This window comes from Notolabrus celidotus, chromosome 12 (assembly GCF_009762535.1).
Source record: "Notolabrus celidotus isolate fNotCel1 chromosome 12, fNotCel1.pri, whole genome shotgun sequence".
Taxonomy (NCBI): Eukaryota; Metazoa; Chordata; class Actinopteri; order Labriformes; family Labridae; genus Notolabrus; species Notolabrus celidotus.
Genome location: NC_048283.1, coordinates 29,635,948 through 29,660,374, shown reverse-complemented (window position 1 = coordinate 29,660,374; position 24,427 = coordinate 29,635,948). Strand labels below are relative to the sequence as shown.

Here is a 24,427-nt window from a genome sequence, read left to right as displayed (position 1 = left end):
GCATATTAATTAACACTTCTGTAATATGCCAGAATTAGCCAAAAGGGTGGTTTACATCCATAGTCCCTTGCCAGATGTTAAAAAGTCTCTCTAAAAAGATCAAGATTAAACAAAAAATAAAATAAAATAAAATCAAAATAAGAAGGGAGAGGAGAACCCAAAACACAAACAAAACAAAACGAAAAGTAAAAATAGGACTATAATTGTTAAAATTACTAAAAGCTACATTAGGGGATGACATGACCGTCTTCGAGAAAGTGGCCATGGACATAAAATACATGGAGCAAGACAATCAGGACGCAGCAATAAGGAAATGTTGAGGAAGACACAAGTAGACAAAACAGGACAACATTTAACAGTGCTGTACACATTTGCATCAGACACTGACTATCAATTATTAAACTAACTGCAAACAATTCACATGAAGCAACGTATAGACATCAATAACATCACAAACAGGACTCTTTAATACTAAATGAACCTCTTACACCCTTAGTGTTACCATGATTATCCTGCGAAGTGAAATTAACTCTCTACACTACAAACAGACTTTGATAAATCGCAACCATCCGTAGCCGGCGTCATGGAGCTTTTGTTTCTTTACGGACAAATATTGGGACGGAACATTTTACCCGGAAGTTTCCGTCACTGAAAGTCGTCCTCCCCTTTTCCGCGTGTATCGGCTTTTCCATGGCTGCACGTAAAGAGTCCACCCCAGGACCTACACCTACGATGGCTTCTACAAGCGGCACCTTGGACTCTCCAGTCAAACAGATCCAGATTGAGGGTCTGGTAAGTGTCTTCATTGTGTTTTGTAGCTTTGTACAGATTTTGTTCGCTGATGACAAAGAAAACGGCTCATAATGTAACCAGACGGCATGCTAACGGTTAGCTAATGTGTGAGCATCATCATGGCGGACAGATCTCACGGGTCTGTGTTTCCGTTCTCATTACTCTTATAATTTAACCCACACCTTTAGTGTATGTACTTCAATAAATTACGTTTACCACTTAGATATACACTATTCTCAAAAAAGAGTGAATTTCTTTATATAGGGTTTAGTTAAAGGTACAGATGCGTTTAATTTGAAGACCTGGACCTCCCCAGGTTTGTGTTCAAGGAGCACAATGGGATAAGGAGGCAGTTTCTATTGCTAACCTTTTAGGGAAATGTAGTTATTTAATTGCGATGGAGAGTAATGGGTATTGTGAAGTATGCCTGTTACGCTTTATATATGTAAATGATCATTTTGAGAAGCCCTCTTTGTGATTTTATGAGACCTTAAGAAATATTGAATCTGGTATTAAATAATTGGCATGCTATCTGTTGCAGATATCAACCGAACTTGCAGCCATTGCATGTAAACACAGTATCTAGTTTTCTGATGGTATTTTGCTGGGTAGCAAGCACATTGGGTGAGATGATGGGAGACCAAGACACATGTGAACAGATAATCAGAGACCTGGATATGACCATGAGTTCTTTCACAGATTGTTACAATGTCATTTAGCAGACGCTTTTATCCAAAGCGACGTACATACGAGAACAAGAACAACACAAGCAAAGATCTAGACAAGAGGAAACAAGATCAGCAACAGTAACAAAGTGCTTCAAGTCAATTTGGGTGCAGTGACTGCCAAGCAGTGTAAAGGCAATGCACAAAAATAAGTAAGGAATTTTTTTTTTTTTTTTGCATTCTAGATTAAACCCTGAAAGTGAATGAAATGTAAACACAGAATGAAGCTGGTGTCTGTGTGCATGAAGACACACAGTTAATCCATCTCCTGTTTTTGTTTCCAGAATAGATTCACTTTAATGCTGTACAACAGGGGGTTCCCAAACTTTTCAGCCAGTGACCCCCAACATATAGATGCCAGCGACTCTCGACCCCCACGGTCCCTCAACATGATTTAATGTGGCTTCATTTAGCTGGTCTGCTGAAAATTAGCCTACCTCCATGAGCATGTGGTTGTGTTTCCTGTGCCTTTATGAATTAACCTGCTGCTACTGATGCTTTTAATAATTATGTGTTCACTAACCCTAAACTTAGGAGTCATCTGGCAAAAAGAGAGGCAGAAAACTCATTACGTTTCAAGTTAAGCTACTATTTTTGACGACATATTTACTATAATGGGTAAAATGAACTATTTGTAGATAACTCAAAAAAAAGAAAATATTCTGGAGGACATCTCACGTCCCCCCATTTGTGTCTTGCGACACTCCAGGGTGTCCTGACCCACACTTTGGGAACCCCTGCTCTAGAACAGTGGTTCTCAAAGTGGGGTCCGCGAACCATAGCGTGGGGGTCCGTGAAATAATTATATCCCTCATACACGCTTCACGCCGGTCACAACTGTTCCTGCAACTACTTAGCTTTGCTTACTACCTCGCAAGCATGGAGCCATTTCTAAATCGGTTCACATTGTCAAATGATGCTAAGCCCAAGCTAGCTAAATTAAGACGATATGGCGACAGGTATATAGAGTTTGGTTTTATTGAGAACAGTGACAGGAGGTCAAAATGCGTCATGTGTCTTCAGGTGCTAGCAATCAAAGCTATGAAGCCAGCCAAGCTAAAGCGACATCTGATCACCCAGAATATTAGGACAAAACTAAAAACATTTTCCAGCGAAAGAGCGAGGAATACATCCGCCAGAAAACACAGATGGTGAAGTGTTTTCTGTTTATCACTGTGGAACAGGTCTGAAGTGTTTAGATTGATAATATTTACAATACAAATAGTTCAAGATTAGGGATGTACATTTTAAGTATTTCCGTGATTGATTTTTTGGAAATGTTAACGATCAATTATCGATTAATCGATTAAAAAAAAAACATTATTACTCTTTACGTCAAAAACAATGAAAAATACGTTGTTTTCCCCCCAAATTGTATTTTCTACAGCAACAAAATGCATATCACTGACGGTATTGAATACGGGCACACTTTTAACACGCAGAATATCAACAATCAGGCTCATTAAAATATTCTCAGCGGACATAATCTTATAAAGTGAAGGCTGAGACTACTAACAGAACAGTACTTCAGACTCACAGTGTCCAGTTTTCAGAATACTCGTTCTTATTGAGAAAAATAAACATGTGTATTCGGTCAGGTGTCAGCCGGGAGTGCAACCGGGTCACTATCAGTCAAACTGCAGAAAAGCTCAGACTGCTCTGATGTTGCTGGTCTGCAAACATAGCGTACCTGAATTTCCCACCTGTCTGTTGCCTTCGTATCCAAAGGTGGGGAAATGTCCTGTTTAAAGTTGTCAACCTTTGTGTCTGTGTCGTTGTTGGCAGCAGTTTTGTATTGATCCTCTTTTAAAAAGCGCACGTGGAGACCTGACGCGCAGCCACTAGCTGAGCGTCTCCGCTGTGGGCAACACCTTTACCAGCTGATTCACATCCAAACATGCTTTAAAGTTTAAACTTAAAACACCTCTCTGATAGCTGAGTGTAATATGAGACCACGTGATGTTTGTTCCACGTGACGGAAAATTGATCACAAAAATGTGTGTTTCGAGTAATTTCTTAACAATCAATTAATCCATAATCATTTAATTGTGGTCATCCCTATTCAAAATGTATCTGAGAGTTCAAATGGTAGCAGGCATGTGCTTAATCGATGTTGCAATTATGAGGGGATCTTTGGAAAATGTTCCCACCTGTGAGGGGTCCCTGGTCCCAAAAAGTTGGAGAACCCCTGCTCTAGAAGACACCGACCAAAGACTAAGAGTGGCTTTGTTTTATGTAAAAGTAAAGTAGCAGATGTGCAGAGTCATCCTCCAACTCACTGTTAATGCTTTCAGAAACAGTAAGTGAACAAATTGGAGTATTCCTTTGCGTTTAGAACATTTAGGTTTTTGTTGCTACTGTTCTCAGGCACAGTTCCTTTAGTTTGTAGTGTTTTCATTCTGCAGTACCTCTGTACAAACAGCAGAGGACAAACTTGCTTCACTGCCATGCGCTGCTTTCCTCCCTTCTCCTGCCCTAAACTACACCGGACACCAAGCAGCTCATTTGTGTGGCGTGCCTGAACGCAGTAGCAGGACACTCGCCAGCTGCTGCTTGCCTTTTATCTTGCTCATTAAAGCTGCCCTGGAGTCTCTGACCCTAATTTCAGATCTAAATATTTCACCTCCATGTGTAGTATTTAGACCTCTAATGAGATTTTCATAATCATTCCTCAGCCTTATCAAGCAAACATTTTAATCACAGCAGTTAAACTAAGAGCAGCAGAGAGCTGTTAAGTTTATGAGCGACTCTGGATTCATACAGAAAGGTGAGAGGTGTCTATTTCAGGTAGAGCTGTGCAGTGCGTTCCACCTGAATGCATTGATATGCAGCAGTTGCTGCTGTGTTGCGTCATGACCCGTCTGTTATAGGTTTAGCTGGAGGGTTGCCCACAGACAGCATCACCACGGCTGTGTAATAGAATTGGGTTGTTTCCTGGCTTTTGAAGAGGTTTCAATGGTTGACGTTGCCACAGGAGTGGAGTGCTGCACAGCGACGTGTTCCATTAAACACCTACAGAGATCACACAATTGCCTGAATGTTTGAAAGAGACTTGATTCAATAATTCTGACGTACGATGCTCGTTAGACACGGGCCCTTTTCAGGCAACATGGATTAAGGAATAGCCAAAGGCCTTTTGAACGGACATGGCAGTGTGATTTTCAAGCTCGAGGGGATGAAAAAGGCAGAGAGATTGTCTGAATCAGTTTAATTTGAACACTTCTCTTCACAGTGGTAGACACTCTCTTTGTTTTTCTAAGTGAATTTGTGAAAGAGTAAAAAAAACTGTGCTAGAACAGTCCCCTCTTCCCCCCCGAGGCGTTTCCTCTTGCCTCAGGTCTTTAAGCCCGGGTTCCTCAGGATGTTGTTCACACCACCTAATGTGACACATATCAGCTGTAACACACGCGGACACATACAGGAGAGAGCTTACTGCCCATTGTAGAGACATCATGTTCCCATCAGTCCACTACTCTCACTAGCTGCTGTTCTTCCTCTGTGTCTTCAGAGAGCAGAATCTGCAGCTGATGTCAGCGTAGTGTTTGAAAGTTGTAAGAATTTCAGTCTTGATTCATTCAGTTTAACCACCCAGCTTCCCTTCATCATCATCATCAAGGGTAACAAGTCCTTCTTCAGAAGCTTCTGGAGCAGCTAGTTAGTCACGAGTGCAACAGAAGAGCCTCTGAGTATCTGTTTGAAGCGAGACCAAACACACCTGTGTCTGAAGTAAGAAGACCACCCAAAATAACTACAGCCTCACTCTGATCCCATCTCACTGCTGTTTGACTGGGCCAGAAAAGATCAGCTCAAGTTGCTGTGTTTTCTTCATTTTGAGTTAAAACACCTCCATCTGTAACCGTTCATGCTTTCAGTGTGAAGCAGCTGCAGGAAATGTTGGATTAGAAGCAACATAATTCAGCTTTGATACAGTATTGGGAGAGAGAATAGTAAACAGTGAGGCTTATATCAATACGATAAATTAAAAAAGTGGATTACATGCTGCATTGTTTCCCGTTAATCCCTCGAGCACTCAACAGCAATTTGATTCCATCCCGGGACTCCAACACTCCCAATGAAAAGTAAGGAGAGGTAATTACTGAATGTAAATACACTGAATGTCTATGACTCTCAAATTTGTAGTACATAAAGAGCATAAAAAAGGGTTTTCATGTAAATTGAATTTTAATGGCATCCTGACTGCATAACAGTTAAAGAAAATGTGTACAGGATTTGTTTCAAGTAAATTGTAATTGCATACTTATGTAGACTGAATGAAGTTTCAGCTCATGATATCTAATGAGAGAATCAGAGTTTCAAATGAAAACTGATTAGAGCAGAATAAAGAGGAACGAACCATAAGCTGTATAAAATATGGACGTAGTATCCGTGACGTCACCCATCTGTTCCTGAAGCACTGTTTTTGAGGACAATCGTCGGAGGGAGCCATATTGCTGCTGTTGAGTGATTGTGACGTAAACAGGCGGGCTTTGAGCCTCCTAGCCAACAGCTAGTGTTCCCGCCTGTCAATCAAGTCAGCTGTGCCTCTCATTGGAAGACTCGTAATCTCAATATCTTTCGAAATTGCTGTGTTAGAAAAAAATTCACCCATGTACAGTGTGTGCCGATCGAGAAATGAGCTATCCAGACTACACTGGTCTTTTGAACCAGGCTGTAAACATGTTTATTTCTGCTGTAAAGATCAGCTTTTTTGAATTGGTGTGTATGTGGTTTCCGGTACTTCCGGAGCCATTCTGAAGCGGATCCTCAATGAACTGCAGTTTTTAGCACTTTTGCATTGGACTCATATTTTGAGACCGAAGGTTGAAGCTTTGAAAAAACGCAGAGATGGAAATACTGAAATCAACTGATGAGCAAGTTAGTAAAAAGTCACTTTACCTCTCCAGGTTTGTGTCTGTTGACATACTCGTATATACACCATCATCCATGGATCTATGGAAAATGTGACATCATGGTGTACAGTCATGGCCAAAAGTTTTGAGAATGACACAAATATTACATTTTCACAAAGTCTGCTGCTTCAGGGTTTTTAGGTGTTTTTGTCAGATGTTTCTATGGTATAATGAAATACAATGAGAAGCATTTCATAAGTATCAAAAGCTTTTATTGAGAATTACACAGAATTCATGCAATAAGTCAATATTTGCAGTGTTGACCCTTCTTTTTCAAGACCTCTGCAATTCTCCCTGGCATGCTGTCAATCAACTTCTGGACCAAATCCTAATTGATGGCAGTCCATTCTTGCATAATCAATGCTTGGAGTTTGTCAGAATTTGTGGGTTTTTGATTGTCCACCCGCCTCTTGAGGATTGACCACAAGTTCTCAATGGGATTAAGATCTGGGGAGTTTCCTGGCCAAGGGCCCAAAATCTTAATGTTTTGTTCCCCGAGCCATTTTGTTATGACTTTTGCTTTATGGCAAGGTGCTCCATCATGCTGGAAAAGACATTCTTCATCACCAAACTGCCCTTGGATGGTTGGGAGAAGTTGCTCTCGGAGGACGTTCTGTTACCATTCCTTATTCATGGCTGTGTTTTTAGGCAAGATTGTGAGAGAGCCCACTCCCTTGACCGAAAAGCAACCCCACACATGAATGGTCTCAGGATGCTTCACTGTTGGCAAGAGACAGGACTGATGGTAGCGCTCACCTCGTCTTCTTCGAACAAGCCTTCCTCCAGATGCCCCAAACAATCGGAAAGGGGATTCATCAGAGAAAATGACTTTACCCCAGTCCTCAGCAGTCCAGTCCCTGTACCTTCTGCAGAATATCAGTCTGTCCCTGATGTTTTTACTGGAGAGAAGTGGCTTCTTTGCTGCCCTCCTTGACACCAGGCCTTCCTCCAAAAGTCTTCGCCTCACTGTTCATGCAGATGCACTCACACCTGCCTGCTGCCATTCCTGAGCAAGCACTGCACTGGTGGTGGCCCGATCCCGCAGCTGTAACACCTTCAGCAGACGGTCCTGGTGCTTGCTGGACTCTCTTGGGCGCCCTGGAGCCTGTTTGGCAACAATTGAACCTCTCTCCTTGAAGTTCTTGATAATTCAATAGACGGTTGACTGAGGTGCAATCTTACTCGCTGCTATAAACTTCCCTGTTAGGCCCTTTTTGTGCAATGCAATGATGGCTGCACGTGTTTCCTTGCAGGTAACCATGGCTAACAGATGAGGAACAATGGTGTCATGCACCATCTTCCTTTTAAAGTGTCCAGTCACTCAATCATGACAGATTGATCGCCAGCCTTGTCCTCATCAACACCCACACCTGTGTTAATGTGTGTGACACCTGTGTGTCATTGAAATGATGTTAGCTGGTCCTTTTGTGGCAGGGCTGAAATGCAGTGGAAATGTGTTTTTTGGTGATAAAGTTCATTTTCAAGGCAAAGAGGGACTTTGCAATTAATTGCAGTTGAGCTGATCACTCCTCATAACATTCTGGAGTATATGCAAATTGCCATTATAAAAACTGAAACAGCAGACTTTGTGAAAATTAATAGTTGTGTCATTCTCAAAACTTTTGGCCATGACTGTACAATAACTTTAAGGCCAATAAACACTCGAACAGAGTCTCAGTAAAAACAATTCAGTGTTGAGACCTTCTTGGAGGTGCAACAGAGATCTGCCGTACAAATCTGAAGACAGTTCACTCTCTTTTCTTTTGATTTAGTTTCAGAGCCTAGTGAAAACTTTCACACAGGTCATGTTTTTAAAGTGTTGATATTTGTGTGTAAGGCTGCTGCATCAAACAGTTCTTCAGCTCTTTTCCTCTCACTCTCACAGTGCCTGTGTGTACATCATGCTCTCAACAAACACTGTTACTGATACTGTTTCTGAATCATGCATTTTTATATCACAGTCAGATTTTTGAGTCTCTTTTTAAATTGACTGCTTATATTGATTATTAAAGTTGTGGCATTTAGAGAAGTCTCAGTAGCAGAATGTGCGATGCTCGTTAAAAGTGAACAATATTTATAACTGCTTCGATACCAGGGCAACGAGAAATGAACACCAGGACATCAGAGACTGGTTTATATTGATATTTCTGTTGTTATTTTGATTTCCAAACTGTACATCGTGCTTTGGAAAAGGTCACTAAACACAGAGCAACGTCTGACACACTTAACAGAAGTCAAAAATCAATGAGACTTCCCCGCCTGTGACGCCTCTGCGTTCTAAACCTGAGGGATCCCGTGCTTCCAGTCTTCTCTGGACTCACACCGTCTTGTTGAACACATCACAGCCACGCCAGTTCACCCACTTAGAGTAATTGCAATAAGCTCAGCAGCCTAACAGTTGGGAATCAGGACCTTTAGGTATTGGAGGAAGTTTCTTGAAAAACGAGACGTGCCAAAGTCCATAAACTGCCTCGTCTATTTAATCAGCATCTCAAATCCTCCACCACTGTGATCTTTTTTTTATGAAACCTCATTCAGCCAACTGAGCGTCTTTGGCACCCGGCGCTAAAATCTCTCTCCGTGAGTTGAGTTCTGTCTTTACTCTGTCGTAGCCAGAGGTTGTGAACGTTTGTGAGGCTGAGACCCAAAAACTGCTTCTGTGATCAGATGTTTCTGAAGTAGATTTACAGCGTTGGTTTCTCATGAGGAACTTGGAGGACCCCGTTTGATTAAATCAAGTCGACTGATGTTATCTGCCAAAATATGCATTATCTTTTTTTAAACTGTAGGATAAAAAGTGTCCCTAAAATGAAATGTACTTTCAGAGTCATGGCATGTTTGATGAAGATCTTCTTAGGCCAACAAGTGAACGTTTGCAGTAGAGCTGGGCGATATTGCAAAAGATGTTATCATGATACAATTTCGATAATTATTGATAATCATCACGATAAATATGAAATCATTATTTCATTTAAATTTCGAGGCAGATTTTTGGTCCTGACTAAACTTTGAAGAAACCAGATTGCTTCTTGGCTTGCATCTGGATTTAGCTCCCTGAGAAGCTTCTTGAAAATGATATCATGATTAGGGGTGTAACAATTCAACTACTACATCGATGTATCGATTTATAGTCCTATGATCAGACTACATTGATCTGCTCGGCAAGTTGGCGTCATCCTTTTAAAAGGTAATAAATCGATTTTATCGATACTATGAAATAACACATTGGATTTAAGCACGGCAGACTTTATATGGATGGTTTTTTTTGCACTTTTAATGATAAAGGCGTTAAACGTTACTCAATTCAGGCTGCCTGTCTGTGATGTCATCGCCAGGCGCCAGCAGACAACAAAATACAGCATAGCATGGCGGATGGCAGAGGAGAAGCTGGGGAGTGAGAAATTATCAAGCCACCATTGGGGTCCAGCCAAGCGGCAACCTCCGGTCTCAAACGATGAAGCCCACTTGGAAGTGATATAAACTGCAATACATCGAAAATCCACTTGAGGCTGGTTGCAGAAACACCGGAAACCACATAGATATGAATGGGAAAAAGACGATCTTTGCAGCATTAATAAACATGTTTACAGCCTGGTTCAAAAAACGGCTTGGCCCTATGAAGCTAATCTCTCTAATGGCACACACTGTTCGGGGGGGGTGAATTTTTTTCTAACGTGACTGTTCAGAAGATATTAAGATTACAAGTTTTGCCCAAATAAGGACATTACTGAGGCGACTCCTAGTCGGGAACACATAGCTATTGGCTAGGAGGCTCACACTGCGTCACATTCTGCTGGTTGAGTTCCACATTACCAATATGGCTGTTCCCATCGATTTGCTTCAAAACAGCGCTCAGGAACAGATGGGTGACGTCGCGGATACTGCGTCCATTATTTATACAGTCTATGGGTCCAGCGTGTGGAAACACTTTGGCTTCTGCAAAGACGGAGATGATCTAAATAAGTTGCTCACTGTTTGTAGTAGGACTGTCAATGAATATTCTAAATTTGAATATATATTCGAATATTAAAAAAAAACGGAGATTCGATTGTGAAAATTTATATTCGATTGTGGAAAAAAACACATCAGCGGCTGTTTTGCGAGTGGGCGCACTGCATGACGGGTCAGGGACAGGTCACAGGAGTCAAACATGCACAGCGTGAAGCAGACTGCAGAGAGAAATCCTTCTGTCCCCGGATCCTCAGTGCGCTCTGAACGCGTCTTTTCCTCCGCTGGGAATACAGTGAATAAAAAGAGATCGGCACTGGCCTCTTCACATGTGGACTGTCTTGTGTTTTTGGCAAATAACCTGTCAGGCCTAAGACCCTACAGACAGTGGACTAAAAGAGCCCAACAATCAGTGACACTGGGATAAAATGCAGTTTTTCCTCCTTTTTTTTCATACTAGCACCAAGAATGTAAGTGAACTACTTTTTCATTTTTCATCTTAAACTTCAATTAATGTTAATAATATTTGCTTCAATCACTGAATGAAGCCTGCCTATATTAGGGACAAGAGTCGGGACCTTTAATTGCTCGCACAAGTCTTGTTCAGCACTCACTCAGCACATTGCGCACAGAGAGGGGAGGGGGGCGAGCGAGAGGTCTTCAAAGTGTTACGGTATAGACCATTAGGTCATTTACTTGTTTTGTAAGTGTAGGTATGTTTTAGGCATGTTATATCTTAAATAAAAATACATATACAAGTATTTATGTCTCCTTGTATCAGTTTGTCCACCTGTTATTGACATAATGCGCAAATATAGATATTCGAATGGTTCGAACCTATGGGCTTTTTTAAAGAGTGAATATTCGAAGGTCATTTTGGAGCAATTTTGACAGCCCTAGTTTGTAGGATATGTAAAGGTCAAGTAAATTACCACGGCAATACAACAAATCTATCCAGCCGCCTACTAAGGCGCCATGGGATTTCACACAACGCTGACCGTCCAGGCACTTCTTGTAGTGTTCATCAAGGTAACATCAGCTCTGCAGAAGCCTCAGGCCTCGCCAGCATGTTTAGTGAGGGACTAGGACAAAACTCGGCTCGGGCCAAAAACATCATGGCAATAACAGGAATCTAGGACTGTCCAGTATCAAGGTGTTTATCTCACAGTCACACTGGTTGATTTTTTTTGGCTAAAAAGTCACTCAATCGTTTTGGATCGTATTGTTCTAAATGAACCAATATCGTCCTTTAATTGTATCGGCAACCAAGAATCATAATACGAATTGAATCGTTGTTAAAATGAATCGTTACACCCCTAATAATGATAATTATCATTATTGAATTATTGCACAGCCTCAGTTTGCAGACACCGTAGTCTTCCTCATCTGTAGCGTTACCCAGAAGTGTTCCTCTGTGGAGCATGTTGCAGCCAGTGTTGATTGTAGAGTTGGTCTCCACATCAGCGGTGCAAAAGAAAACTCATTAAGGGATCGTCTCTCTTGCTGTACTTTCTCATAACTTGAGCTCTGTTGTGGCGGGAATGCGGGCCCTTTTGTGTGAGCGAGAGAGAAGATTTATGATGAGAATTAAAGGCAGCCAACGGGGGATTTGGACCGCAATTGATTTTGCACAATTCAATTTTAAGCTTGTTGATTTATAATACGCTGTCCACATATCAATCTTGGGCCTCTCCACATGAGGCGAGCTCACTCGGCTAGCTGCTGGTGAGCTAGATCAATAAAACCATGTGAGAGAAAGTAGCAGGACAGACAGTACGGCAGAGAAACCATGACTGTGTGCGTGTGTGTGTGTGCGTGTGCGTGGGTGTGCATGCAGGTTTGCACAAACATGGGACTTTCAAGGCTTTGCTTACAATACCTGATGGCATTTACTCAGCATCAGGAAGCCTGCAGAACAAATCCACTGAAACCTCCTTCCTTCCTTCCCTCCGTCCGCCCATCCCTCTCCTTTCATCCAGACGCTCCCTCACATCCCGTCTTTAAAGCTTTTCTGTAGATTCAGGAGTTTTTCTTAGAGCTGTGCACCAATTTAGCTTTATTTATTTGACCTTCCTGGTGTTGTTTTTGGCCATGAGTCCATCTCCCATCTCCTCCTCTCCCAGACGGATGCTATTTAAGTGTGAGATGAACAGATTGCCAAGAGTTAGATAGCAGAAGCATTGTGTATCTGTGCTATCTGCTCTCACTGATGGAGGGAGACTTGAAAAGCTATTTGCGGGCAGAAAAAGGAGCCAAAGCTCAAAGGGGAAGGGTGGGGTGGGGGGGCAGTGGGCTCTGTAAAGCACCCAGGACTTGCTGATTCTGAGGACTTTCACTGGCCCCCTTCACACACACCCCCCCTCACCCCTTTTACTGCCTCACTGTCATTGCTTCACCTGTCTGCTCTCCTTGTGCCCACCTACCTGCCCACTTTTTGATATAATTCCTCAAGGCCTCAAGGTTTCTCTCTCTTACATATTCATGGTTGCACTTCCTGCCCCCCCACCTCCCCTTCCTTCCACCACTTTCCCCATCAAATTCTCACTCTCACATTTTCTCCCCCTCTCTCCATCAATTTCTCTCCCCCCTCTGACCTATTCCTCAGACCTCCCTCTCCTCTCCGTCAGACGAGCTGAGGCAGGCAGGCAGGCAGGGAATGAGATTTGTTTTTCCTCCCTCCCGCTCCCTCCCTCCCCCCCTTCCCATGCTGTCTCTCTGCTCCGCTCCTCTACCACCCCTGGCCCTTGTACTTGTTGCATGACAGGTCCAGCACTCTATTGAAATAAATCATCTCCCAGGACAGTTGCGTGTGTGTGTACGCACGTGTGTGTGGGAGCTCGCGAGACAAGTAAGAGCTTCCTCATGGTGATGATGGGTGTTTTGTTTCGAGCGTGGCCCCAGGACTACCACCCTGTTCTTTCGTCTATGTGTGTGTATGTGTGTATTATTAATGCCTCCGGCTGTGACCTGCCCACATGGTTATCAGCATGATTTATGCTCTCCCCGTACACACTGCTGTGCTTCCTGCCTCACATCCTCCTCGCGCTCATTCAGACGCTCTCCGCCTCACTCTCCGCGCCCGCCTTGGCTGCTTTCTGCATTTTGCCGGTCAGTGTGTCTCGTGACGTGTAGGTGTGTGTGTGTGTGAGGCTGGTGTCCTTGGTGTCGGTGAAGCAGACCTTAAACCAGCTCCTCAATCATGTGGAGGCTTGTCCTATTGGCCCATTTTTATCTGGCATTAAAAATTAAACACACACGATGATGCATGGACACCCTGCTCAGATGAGGCACGGCTCAGTGGGATATCAGACTACAAGTCCAAATATACCCTCCCACAGTACGAGGAGAGCATTTTTCATGAAATTTCACTGAATTCAGGTTTTATTCTTTATGTGAGCCTTCTCTCTCTCTCTCTCTCTCTCTCTCTCTCTCTCTCTCTCTCTCTCTCTCTCTCTCTCTCTCTCTCTCTCTCTCTCTCTCTCTCCCTCTCCCTGGTGTAAATTGCTAAGCCGTGCTGAATACTAACTACCATTTTGTACGCAACAAAGATCAGTGATGCACCAGTGTAGAAGCCTGCAGGTGGTGCTTACCACTTAACTTACCACTCAACCCCGCTGCTGATTGTCTGAGATTTGTCCCAGACTTTCCTCTTTAACAAGTTTTTGGCAGTGCTTTATATAAGAGCTTCCAGAAGGAGAGGAGTGCAGAACGGTGCCTGAGGAGTTATGATGCAATTTGAGTATCCATGTAAAGGGTGTTTTAGGGATGAGGTAGATTTTCTGGACATTCGATGTGCTGTGTGCCCAGTCTAACTGAAACGTTACGTCTTCTCACTGAACGAGCACGGACGCGTGAAGTTTCTTAACGCTGCAGCCCGTTCTTTTAGATGTCAGAAGCAGATGAGACGTATTTTCTCACTGATCAGTGTCCACTCATTGTGTGCTGCTCCCTCTGCAGCAGTCTGACTGACATTTGCAGACCTGCTGTGCAAAGAGACATGCTGTTGACTTCGGTGGACTCGACCACAGCATGTTGTAGCTGAGTCACCTTTGAGGGGCAGAAACAAAATGCCTTTAGGTTGAGTTATGGTCTTTTAGTCATTGAAGTTTTTTGAGTATCAAATTTCAGGGTATGTGTTGTATTGTTCACTTTTTGCCTCACTTATTAACTGGAAGCTAGAATACTATTCTTTATTCGGATCCCCATTAGCTTCCACAACGTGGTCGCTAGTCTTCCTGGGTTCCACACATAACAATAAAAAACAATAATTTACAACCACAATTCAAAACATCTTAGAATATATAATAAAATGTTGCTGGACATGAAATAAGCCATAGCAACCCTGAGAAAGAAATAATCTAAAAGAGAAATAGAAAATAATACAAAGAATACCAAAACAGTCAGAAGATCACAACAGGTAATAATTGAATCTACCTCAAGCTTGAAAGGAATCTTTTGCTGACTTTTTTAAAAGACATTTTGTCCTTGAGTTTTCTATTAGCGATGGGAAGCATGTTCCAGGCAGTAAATCCTCTATATAAAACAGTTCGCATCAAGGAATTTGTCCTTTGGTTAGGTAAAGCCAGGCGCTCTGAACTCACTTGACTCATAGTGTGCTTGTGGCACGAACCACCAGCTTTTCTTGAAAGAAGATTGAGGTGTTTTTCCAGGCTGCGTTATTCATGAAGTACAGGATAGTTGTTTGTATTTTTTCCTCCACAGTCACCCAATGTAACTGATTGTGCATCTCACAGACACTGGTACGGAAATTGCAATGTAGCGCTAATCTGGCAGCTCTGTTCTGCGCCAGTTGAAGTTTCTTAAGGTGCTTCCTCAGCAGAGCTAGACCAGATAACCGGACAGTACTCCAAATGTGACAGCACAAGTGACTGAACAACATCAATCACAACAGACTGTGGAACATAAGCAGAACATTTCCTTGCGACCGCAATGCTCTTTCCCATCCTCAACACATTATAATCAATGTGGTCTGACCAGGACAGAAGATTTTCTAGAATGACTCCCAATAATCTGGTTTTAGTAACCTGCTCGAGTGACATCCTATCAAATTGAGTGCTGAAGCACTATGCTAAGTAGCTACTACAACCAGGCCTAAAAAAATAATATAAATGCACATTTTAAACTCAAAGTTAGTTTTTGCCTTAAAAATCTATTCTGTTGTGAGCTGGTGGCCTAGCTGTCTAAGCGCCCCACATACAGAGGCTATGGTCCTCGCCGCTTGCTGCATGTCCTCCCCCACTCTCTACTCTCCACATTTCCTGTCTCTCTACAGCTGTCTTATCAATAAAGGTAAAAATGCCCAAAAATATATTTTAGTTTAGTTTTCGATCTGAAAATGTAGTTGATACATTAAGTAGTTATTGAAGCTCCTCTAAGGAATTTTTAGCGGGTCAGACTAAAACTTTGAGGGGTGCCTTTTTGTAACCTCCAACAAAAAACAAGATCATCAACAACAAATGAGATTACTTCTATACAACAAGACACTGTAGAAACTGCCCTTGTTTATTTCCCACACCAAGGGGCGCCAAAATCAATGCAAACCAAAGGTTTCTCTCATGAGCTTTAAAAAAAAACACAACACTTGTGTTTTTACTCTGTGGTTAGAAGAACTGTGTCACGGCTAAGAGCTGATGTCTCTGCAGAAGGTGCTTATACATCGAACATGTTTTAAAGCGATGTTTCCAGGCATTTGTTCCTTAATTGGATAGGACAGCTGAAGAGAGACAGGAAGTGTGTGGAGTACAGAGTGGGGGAGGACATGCAGGAAAGGGTTGAGGCTGGGGGTCGAACCAATGTCCGCTGTGACAAGGACTATAGCTTCAGTACATGGGACTCACGCTCCATTCTCCAGGCCAACCAGCGCTCCAACATTTGATATTCTTTGCTGTTTTTATTTACAACATAACTCTAATGTCATGTGAAAGTATTTGTGTCCTTTCAAAAGAAATGTATGTTTATCAAAACAGGAATAAAGTAACCTTGGGATATGGTGGTAAAAATTCAACATGAAGGCATCACATAAACAGTTTAGAGATGCGTTTTCTCTAAAGTTTAAATATAAACTGGGTAACACTTTTGAAATATGTCTAAAAAAATGTCTCCCTATCACATCTTGGGTAACTACCTAAATGCAAGGTATCTGCATACCAGTGAGTTATAATGAGAATCAAGTCTACCAGAGAGGAAAGTATTTGGAGTAACAACACACTTGTGTCTCCAAACATGAGTTCTGGTAACACATTTGAGTGGTAATGTATCAAACGGTCTCCCCAGCATTGTGTTGTTGTTTTTTTGCCTCAACCAAACAGATGTAGAGAAGGAGAGTGGAGGTGGTAAATCAGTCCAGGGTGGGCCGGCCAATGTAAGCATTAGCACCTGTAACTGCAGAACACGGTCAATAGACAAGAGCTCATCTCTGTAAAATCTAATGATTTGTTTCCAGTGCGCTGCAGCAGTATTTATGTAACCCCTGCACGCCAGGTTCATCCTTAACTCCAGCTCATCTTCACACATTCACTACATCAATATTCTGTGAGCTGAATGTGAGCGGCCACACACTGAGACTCAACTCTTTTCATGCTGCTGAAGAGGTTTCCACTCAGCTCTTAATGTTTGATTCTTTAAATTCTCCATGTTGTGCTAACATTGACTAAAGACTCACTGTTAGTTTCTTAAAGTGGAGTTAAAGTGTGCTTCCTGTTCCAGCGCACTCGCATTTCAAAGCACACCAAGTTTTCCTAATCATGTTGAAAGTCAACACTTCAAACTTAAGATACTCTTCAGCACATAGGAATTCAGTTTTCAGACACATTGGATAAATTAACATTACTTGTGTTTACATTTGTTTCCCATTGGTATTAATTAAACGGTCTTCTGTATTTGTTCTTTGATTCCACATCATGTGCAAAAGAACTTAGGAGGGAAATCTGTTGCAAGAGGCATGAAAACCTGAGGGGTTTGTGAAGAAACATAAAACGTCTCAAGCAAACTAACCCTAACACGAGCTAATGAGTACAAATCTACATGACGAGCAGAGACACAATTGAATTGAATAACATGAATCAAGAGAGGGTAAAATACAATAACAAGAAAAGCTGCAGCAGCTACAGAATGAACAAACAATCGGCGCGATAAATAAATTAGCCTCGGTTCAGGAAATAAAATCATTTCCAGAAAGTGTTATTGAAAGGAAGGTAAAGCCTCTTTTCCTCGCTCCCTACCTCAAGTCTGTCGCAGTACTTCAGTGAAAGAGCTCTCTCCTCTTTTTTTCACAGGTGGTGCTGAAGATTATCAAGCACTACCAGGAAGAAGGCCAGGGCAGCGAGGTGGTTCAGGGAGTCCTGCTGGGTCTGGTAGTCGAGGACCGGCTGGAGATTACCAACTGCTTCCCCTTCCCCCAGCACACCGAGGACGATGCAGACTTTGATGAAGGTAAGAGAGCAGTGTTCCCTTTCTGTTAAAACCCTCAACCCTCTCCTGCAGCTTGGAAATACACGCACTCATCACTCACACAAGGTTAGAACTATGCCAAATAAACAAATGTTGGTTACACTTCTTTTGACAGCATTCAGGGGATATGTGGGATGGTGGATATGGAGTTGGTTTAGTGAAATGTAGGCTTTTATCGTTGCTTGTTTCCAACTTAAAAACATCATTATTGATGTCTTTTTGTTTTTTAAACTCGACTGAAGGCCACGAAGAATTTGAATTTGGATAATTCATTTTTTAGAAGCAGTGTTCACCCACTCACCAAGTCGCTCTGAAATTATTAAGTGTAAAATGGTGCATTGTTTTGGTTTAACAAACTTTTTGTGGGTCATTGTTTAATTAAATTGGATCGTGCCCTTGACAGGTGAGCTGCAAAGAGCCGAACAATGCCGCAAACAAATTCAGTGAAAAAGCAATTAAAGTATCAATGGGAGCAACTGGTCCTGGACACAAGGTGGGACTGGTCCCTGAAAAACTGCAGCAGTATCCAGGAAGGTAACCTCCAACCACCCAAATTACAGGCGTGACGAGCATCACTGTAGACGTTTTTTAACCAGAGGAACTTCACCCCGGAACTAGTGCGTTTCGACCAGTGGACCCAGGGTCTAAATTTAGTTCAGGGGTAGATAATCTCCTCCCTAAAAAGCCCCTGCTAGGGGGGTAGTACTTTTCAAAGGTCACGGGACCTCCGGGGGGCAGGGCCTGCAATGCTGAATGGGTGGGTGTTTTTATTCTGCCCACTGTCCACAATAACATCACACACATCTGTGATTCACTTGATTTCTCTTTCTTTCATTAGTTTTTATTTGTTCTATCTTTTTTGTATGTGTGTGTACTTTTCAAAAGAAGGAGCTGTGATTCTCTTGATTTAGCAGCTTGTAACAGTAGTCTTCTGTCAGACCACTGTGAATGCGTCTCTCCCGGTGTTACAGTTTTAAAAGTGACCCTGTAAACTGGAGACCTTCAGCTGAACGTAACGGTGTGTGTGGAGTTTACACAGCTCTTGAAACACTGAGGGAGTTTTAAGATTCAATATCCTCATCAGATATTTAATGATCGTCTAAAGACGTTTATGAGGGATGCATCCGACTGAGAGTCTCCAGTTAACAGGGTCGCGGTTTAAACCAAATCACCGGCGACTCGTGTTAATTCAGTGAATCCATCTGATGAAATATAGCACCATCTAAAACAGCGCCAGCTGAGTCTCTTCATGCTAACTGTTGTGTTACTCATAATGATACCTGCCTGTCCGTCTGCCTCTATGGTGTCATCTGTATGAATGGCATTCATCTTTGTTTTGCTGCCCTCTACTGGTCTGGTGGTGTAGTGCATTTACCTTTTTTCCCCCTCCATACGTCACTGGCCTGATTTGCACAATCTACCCGAGACTTCAGCCTGTGGTTGAAATGCAGACAACAATGGGGGGCACAGGAACCTTTTAGTTCAGGGGAAAGTAGGTCAGGGGGCTAAAAGACCCCAGAACTCATGGTTGAAATGCTCCTTGTTATGCCAACTTGTGTGTTGTTCATTGGATGTGTTTTTGAGAGCGATGCTGGAGGAGTCAGAAAAGACTACCAATGCCTGGAGCCAGAAAACAGTCATATCAGCAGCTGTTGAATTGTCAGTGTGTGTTTTCTCTGAGGTTTGTGTACATAAGACGTCCCCAGGTGTAGAGTTAAGGACAACGCTGACTTTAAACTAAGCTAAGTAGGAGCTCAGTGTCCTATGTTGTCAGTAGCAGGCTTGATGTGTGAGGGCAGTGGTGCAGAGATGGAATGCATCCTGAGTTAGTGCTACAAGTGGGTGGTACAAACGTGCACAGGATTTGATTTAGCCTTTATCACCTCGCGCACGCTTTCCTCTTTCACCTCCCACGTCGCATCAGCTCTTGTAACAAAGGGTGCCGTGTCCTCTGACCTAAACCTGTGCCATATGTTGCCTCATTGTTACCCGCTCCTTGTTAGCGCAACAAAATCTGCTGCGAGCCAGGAAGACGGATGGGAAGGTGAGGAGATGTGGGAAACAGAGGAAAGGGAGAAAATCCTGCTCTAACAGGCCTCCTCTGCTAACAAGCAACTGTCAGAAATTCTCCCAGACACACAAGCAGCAGTGGTGGCTAAAGGTCGTTAGTGTCAGCTCACCCTGTGCGTCTGTGCTGCTGAGTGTCCAATCTTGTTGTGTTGTTGACTTTTGATGCGCAAAATTCTCCATCTGTCACTCTCTTTAAGTTAACAAGGTCTTCAGTGAGAAGCGCCTCGCTATGAAATCTTTTAAAAACGTACAGCACTTCAACAGGCTTTTGGATCCAGCAGCAGAATGTCATCGACTCTGTGTGAACTGTCACTACACAGCCACAGTCGACATGATAATTTGCTGGGAGTCAGCCATGTTGTTTATGTCGCGTGTTGTCGGAACGATTTCAAATTGTGAAAAGCACAGCGTACAGTAGATGTCGGTGCAGTCGTCAGGATGCAGCCGTCTCTGTTTGCAGAAATGAGTGCATTCCACACCAGAATTTTATTTACTCAGTCACAACCACAGAAAACAGAAGTTACTTGAAACAAATGCAACTCGAAATGATCCCACTGCAACATGCAAAATGGATTTTATGTCTGTACATTCAGTTAGTTCTCTCCTACTTCAGCCGGAATTGTCTTCCCACGCACACAACTGACCAGCCATACCACCCTCTCCCTCTCTCTCTTTCTCTCTCTCTCCTTCACTCTCTCTACTCTCTTGCTTGCTCTCTCACAACTGTCAGTGTCTCATCAGTGCTGATGTTGGGCTCGATGCCAGAACAACAGTCTGTACAGAAAGTATGAGTTGGGCTTCAAAGCAGTCACATCTTCACTGACGATCTTTAAACTTCATCCTTGAGCATGAATACTTTTTAAAGATGCGCTGTACTGTGAAATAAATGCCCGAACAACCCCATGTTTAGAAATAATGTTTGATCGGTTACGAGTTCCCATTAAACATCTAGCTGTAGGGATGTAAGGATATATCACAAGACGGTAAAATATCAATACAAATAAGGGTGGTGTTAGAGCCATGTGTGTGTCAATATTATGTGTGGACTGTTTGTGTGTTTGATGCACTTGTGTGGACACTAGGTGGCGGGTGTGTCAAACCAGGTGTTAGAAAGCATATAGGGAAGAAGACTCAATCAGTGGCAGGTGAGCTGCCTACCGGGTAGCAAACAGTTTTTGACCGTCTCGTTCCGTCACGTTCCATCTCGTTCCGTTTCGTTATGTTTTGTCATCGTATTGTCTACAATAGATGTAAGCCTGTAATTCTACAAGTTCGATTAGATGCAAGTGTGGATTGATCGGCTGTCCGTATATTGTATGTCGGTATAATAAACCTGTTGATGTCAGAGCACGAGCGGACTTCATTCATTCATCCTGACGAGGAGGACGCGTCAACTGAGTCCCGGTAAAGCAGCCCCTCAGTGGCTTATAGGTGTTTTGTTTCGTTTGGCGAAAGCAAGCCACTACAGGTGGATTAAAATCCATTCAACACAATTTGTGTTGCAATATTATTTTTAAACAATAGAAGAAGCTATCTGCATTATACTCCGCTTGTTCAACATCATTTAGTCTCTTGTGCTGCTCTCTCGTCACTCGCTGAGTTGAGCGTAACATACATGGCGGCAGCAGGTGAAGACTGAGCAGGTCAGGATGCACCTTTGTGTTTCAAGTCTGAGGTACGGCAGCATTTTGGCTTTCCCTGATATTCCTGTAGAAAAACATTTCAATTCCAAACCAGGAGCATAATCTGCACTTTAGTCTATTTAAAAAGATTTACCGCATTATATTTAATATTTAATACTTTCATTTGGGAATCGTTCACTTTCCATTTCTCTAATTGTTCTGAAATTTTCCAACAAGGTATTTTTGAACAGTCATTTTGAGTTTTTTTGAAGGTGCTGAAAAAAGTGTGCAGTGGTTTTATTTAAGTTACAACACACCTTAAAAATGAAAAAGGATTACTATGTTTACAAAGAAATATAAGAGAAAAATATTGCAACTGTCCATATCTGAGAATTGAAATAAAAGAAGTTATTTAAATTTTGAGTTCAATCCAGTTTTCTTGAAAACGTTAGAGAATCGTGAGTGAATCGTAACCTGAACCAAAAATCGGGATTTGAATCGAATCGTGGGTTGAGTGTATCCTTACATCCCTAGCTAGCAGTGCTAATTTATTCTGCATATTTACATGTTTGCTCTTGAGGGGGAAGCTATGGTGAGACTGGTCATGGCTATATTTCCAGATGCCTGTGACACTGAACTTTGTGAGCTTTCTTTTATTTCTGTATGGTTCTTTTTAGGGATGTCTCAATACGAATCTAAACTATTGGATCAGAGCCGACCGTGGCATTTTTTAACTGATTAGTGCTTGGCTGTAACTTAACATTAGGGTAACCAAGTGTTCTTAGTAAGAAAAATATAAACAGGACATCGATCTGGAACTCTATCCACAGCTCAAACTTTACTGCACACACACGCACAGCCAGCCAGATTGCAACAACCCCAACCACTTTAGGTCAGCCAATGGTTCCTCTCCAGGGACACATGGTTCAAAAGGTGAAATCATAAACCAAACACAGGACAGTTTGTTACATCAGCAACCCTGTGGGTATAATGTCAGCAGTGCATCTTAAACTAGAGAGCAACAGTCACCCATAATATATGAAATATGAGTGTTTTGCAAATGGTAGCTATAGTTTCACATTCAATACCACCAATTTGATACACCGTCCAAACAACGTAACATGCAAGGGCATATTCACAACATCACTCACAGCAAACCAGCAGCATCAATGGAGAAGGCAGGGGAGGTTTTATCTCTCTTTCAAGAGCTGATGCAGGTTGTAAGTGCAGAAGCTGCAGACAGCTGATGTGAGCCTTAACAGCCCTGAAACATGTTCTTCCTCAGAGCAGATCACTGACCAGGTGATGAAGACCATTAAAAGCTCTCTACTTGAGGCCATGGAACGACAATCAGCCAGAATGAGACTAATCACAGAATTCAATTGCAACACTGGTGGATCCCAAATACAAAGATAGACAAGTCCAGTAGATAATGTACTTTTTGAATATTATGAGTTTATGCTTCATAATTGATCAATTATGATAGTTTCTACTGTAAAAAAAAAAAAAAAAAAAAATTGTCTGTATCTGGGCATATCGAATTATTGGATCAGGAATTTTTGGCAGAAAAAAGCTGAATCAAATCAGGGCCATAAAAGCTGATTGGGACACCCCCTTCTGTTTTTAATGGGAGATTTAAAAATTGCTCTCTAAATAAAGACTTTGCTTGTGCCATGAGAAAAATCAACTACAAACACAGTTCAGTCTATTACTGCCAGCTGGCTCACATCAAAATTCAAGTAGGCATTCCATTAAATGAGAAATCAGTATACATCCCCAGGTGCAGCATGACTCATCAACATTTTTCTCCAGGAAATGACACACTTAAAAAAAACTGTAGGAAAACCTGCAAAATAACTTCTTCTCCATATCTAGGCCAAGCACTGGTGTTCTGATAACGAGCTATGCAAAATCTATATGATACAAAAACCTGGAACTTTATTGAAACTTTAAACTTGTACGCACTGAAGCTACATGTATGCATGAGCAATACTTGATGCTACATCAGCTCTGATGAACAAAGTGACTTCTGAATGAGTAACATTATAAACAGTCCCTGAAGATGTCTCACTGGACACGAACTCTGGTGCAGACGGGCAGCGACAGAGTTGGTGTTTATAACTGAGTTAGAAAAAATAATGATCTGGCAAAAAGAGAAACTTTAAATAATGGCCTCAATAGGAGGAGTTGGAGTAAGGAGCATTGTGCTGTGAAAAGGAGTAACTCCAGTGTTACTAGTACAGAAGTGCCCATCCACTAAAAGTACATTTTTCAATAAGTCTTCAGTATTTTGCTCTCTATCTGTTCTTTAAGTTTGCAGCCTGAAGTAGGTGTGTGATTTGGAAGCCTGGCGGAGAAGGGAGGGCCATCAAATGCTCTCAAAATTAATTTCTCGCTAAATTTGGTTGAATCTGTATTTTCTATCCATGGAGCCCTGACTCTGACTGCCGTATTGACTCTCTGATACGCACCAGCTAATCGTTACATCCCTAGATAAAGCTCCAGATTTAGGGCAAGAAAGACTCAGCAGAGCAGCACACACTCTTTTCAACCCCAACCACACACTCCAGACACGTTTAGCTGCCAGGTCTGCACGTGTGAACACCTCTCTCTGCTCTATGTTTGTGTGTTTGCCTGAACCAGGGTTGTCTCTGTGTGTCAGTGTTTGTATACCTGTATCATCTTACACTGACTCATTCCCTGCTAGAGGCCTCTCAGAGCTAAATTACTCCTCTCCTTCAATCTCTCTAAAGAAAGATGGACAGGATTGGTGGATTCGTGACTGTGTTTTTTGTGTGTGTGTGTGTGTGTCAGAGGAAGCACTTCTGTGTGTCTCTGCTATGCTGCTTTTTATCAACAGGTGCCACTGTGGAGCTGCACTTGCAGGACA

The 24,427-nt window shown here is 42.3% G+C and overlaps 1 protein-coding gene across 1 annotated transcript in view; it reads left to right on the top strand.

Moving 5' to 3' along the window:
* The first annotated feature begins 628 nt into the window (after positions 1–628).
* The window catches only part of LOC117823220 (eukaryotic translation initiation factor 3 subunit H), an 83,436-nt gene continuing 59,637 nt past the window's right edge, over positions 629–24,427 (top strand). The window contains exons 1-2 of the mRNA XM_034698322.1: positions 629–792; positions 17,671–17,827. Of these exons, the coding sequence (XP_034554213.1) occupies positions 691–792; positions 17,671–17,827 (259 nt within the window). The 5' untranslated portion in view covers positions 629–690. The remainder of the gene's footprint in view (positions 793–17,670; positions 17,828–24,427) is intronic.